At 59.8% G+C, this 2,500-nt stretch overlaps 1 protein-coding gene across 2 annotated transcripts in view; it reads right to left on the bottom strand.

Moving 5' to 3' along the window:
- LOC143284087 (uncharacterized) overlaps positions 1-2,500 on the bottom strand; it is a 49,243-nt gene that overhangs the window by 915 nt on the left and 45,828 nt on the right. For both annotated transcript variants that reach the window (XM_076590726.1, XM_076590728.1), the window contains exon 2: positions 1-888. This exon is cut by the window's left edge and continues 915 nt beyond it. In XM_076590726.1, the coding sequence (XP_076446841.1) occupies positions 1-888 (888 nt within the window). The remainder of the gene's footprint in view (positions 889-2,500) is intronic.

The raw sequence follows: 2,500 nt of genomic DNA, 5'->3' as shown, positions 1-2,500 counted from the left end.
AGGGGGGTAACCACCGCCAAAACCACCACGGAAAGGGGGGTTATCACCACCACCACCACGGAAAGGGGGATAATCACCACCACCACCACCACGGAAAGGGGGATAATCACCACCACCACCACCACCACGGAAAGGGGGATAATCACCACCACCACGGAAAGAGGGATAATCACCACCATCACCACCACCACGAAAAGGGGGGTAATCACCGCCAGCACCACCGCGGAAAGGGGGATAACCAAACCCAAAGCCACCGCGGAAAGGGGGATAACCACCACCGAAAGGATAGCAGCCCTCACGAGGATGGGGATACTCGCCCCGATACCCGCCGTGAAAGGAGGGGCATTCACCCTCCTGAAAAGGGGGGTAATCACCACTGCCCCGGAACGAAGGATGATAGCCACCACCCCGGAAGAAGGGGGGGTAACCGCCATAGAAAGGAGGATAGCAGTAGTCCGCGCCCCGAAAGCCCCCGTAAAAGAAAGGGGGGTAACCACCACCGGGAAAACCACCGCTGGGCTCCTCACCAGGTTTTATCTCCCCTGACGGTTCCTCAGGACCGGCCCCCATTTCGGGGTGCCAGAAGAACCAACGACCACCCCCACGTCCCCACCCCCTATGAGGGAAACCCTTCTTCTCCCCGCCTTCCGTCGCTGCGGCGTCTCCCTCGGCAGGCGGTTTCTGGGCACCCTCGGCATCGTTGACGTCACTGACGTGGGGCGCGGACCCCCACCATCTTCCCGCCCATCTGCCCGGGCCCCTGGGCTGACTCCTTCTGCCCTCTGGCACGGCCTCACCGCTGGGCCCGGGGGAGGAGCCACTCTGATCACCGCCGGCAGGAGGTTGGGGGGTCATTTCTGAGCTGGTGGAAGAAGCCATGGCGGTGCCCTGGAACAAACATGGGCAGAGAAAAGGGGCGGTCAGTCAGAGAGAGAAGGGGCGGTCAGTCAGAGAGAAAAGGGGCGGTCAGTCAGAGAGAAAAGGGGCGGTCAGTCAGAGAGAGAAGGGGCGGTCAGTCAGAGAGAAGGGGCGGTCAGTCAGAGAGAGAAGGGGCGGTCAGTCAGTCAGAGAGAGAAGGGGCGGTCAGTCAGTCAGAGAAAAGGGGCGGTCAGTCAGAGAGAAAGGGGGCGGTCAGTCAGAGAGAGAAGGGGCGGTCAGTCAGAGAGAGAAGGGGCGGTCAGTCAGAGAGAGAAGGGGCGGTCAGTCAGTCAGAGAAAAGGGGCGGTCAGTCAGAGAGAAGGGGCGGTCAGTCAGAGAGAGAAGGGGCGGTCAGTCAGTCAGAGAAAAGGGGCGGTCAGTCAGAGAGAGAAGGGGCGGTCAGTCAGTCAGAGAGAGAAGGGGCGGTCAGTCAGAGAGAGAAGGGGCGGTCAGTCAGTCAGAGAGAGAAGGGGCGGTCAGTCAGAGAGAGAAGGGGCGGTCAGTCAGAGAGAGAAAAGGGGGCGGTCAGTCAGTCAGAGAGAAAAGGGGCGGTCAGTCAGTCAGAGAAAAGGGGCGGTCAGTCAGAGAGAGAAAGGGGCGGTCAGTCAGTCAGAGAGAAAAGGGGCGGTCAGTCAGTCAGTCAGAGAGAGAAGGGGCGGTCAGTCAGTCAGTCAGAGAGAGAAGGGGCGGTCAGTCAGTCAGAGAGAGAAGGGGCGGTCAGTCAGAGAGAAAGGGGCGGTCAGTCAGTCAGAGAAAAGGGGCGGTCAGTCAGTCAGTCAGAGAGAGAAGGGGCGGTCAGTCAGTCAGAGAGAGAAGGGGCGGTCAGTCAGAGAGAGAAGGGGCGGTCAGTCAGTAGAGAGAAGGGGCGGTCAGTCAGTCAGAGAGAAGGGGCGTCAGTCAGTCAGAGAAAAGGGGCGGTCAGTCAGTCAGAGAGAAGGGGCGGTCAGTCAGTCAGAGAGAAAAGGGGCGGTCAGTCAGTCAGAGAGAAAAGGGGCGGTCAGTCAGAGAGAGAAGGGGCGGTCAGTCAGTCAGTCAGTCAGTCAGTCAGTCAGAGAAAGGGGCGGTCAGTCAGTCAGTCAGAGAAAAGGGGCGGTCAGTCAGTCAGAGAGAGAAAGGGGGCGGTCAGTCAGTCAAGAGAAAAGGGGCGGTCAGTCAGAAGAGAAGGGGCGGTCAGTCAGTCAGAGAAGGGGAAAGGGGGGCGGTCAGTCAGTCAGAGAGAAAGGGGCGGTCAGTCAGAGAAGGGCGGTCAGTCAGAGAGAAAAGGGGCGGTCAGTCAGCAGAGAGAAAGGGGCGGTCAGTCAAGAGAGAAGGGGCGGTCAGTCCAGTCAGGAGAAAAGGGGCGGTCAGTCAGTCAGAGAAAGGGGCGGTCAGTCAGAGAGAAGGGGCGGTCAGTCAGAGAGAAAAGGGGCGGTCAGTCAGTCAGAGAAAAGGGGCGGTCAGTCAGTCAGAGAGAAAGGGGCGGTCAGTCAGGTCAGGTCAGTCAGTCAGAGAGAAAAGGGGCGGTCAGTCAGTCAGAGAGAAAAGGGGCGGTCAGTCAGAGAGAAAAGGGGCGGTCAGTCAGAGAGAAAAGGGGCGGTCAGTC

Source organism: Babylonia areolata, chromosome 7, assembly GCF_041734735.1.
Source record: "Babylonia areolata isolate BAREFJ2019XMU chromosome 7, ASM4173473v1, whole genome shotgun sequence".
NCBI lineage: Eukaryota > Metazoa > Mollusca > Gastropoda > Neogastropoda > Buccinidae > Babylonia > Babylonia areolata.
The sequence above is the reverse complement of the archived record's forward strand: the minus strand, read 5'-3'. Positions and strand labels throughout refer to the sequence as shown.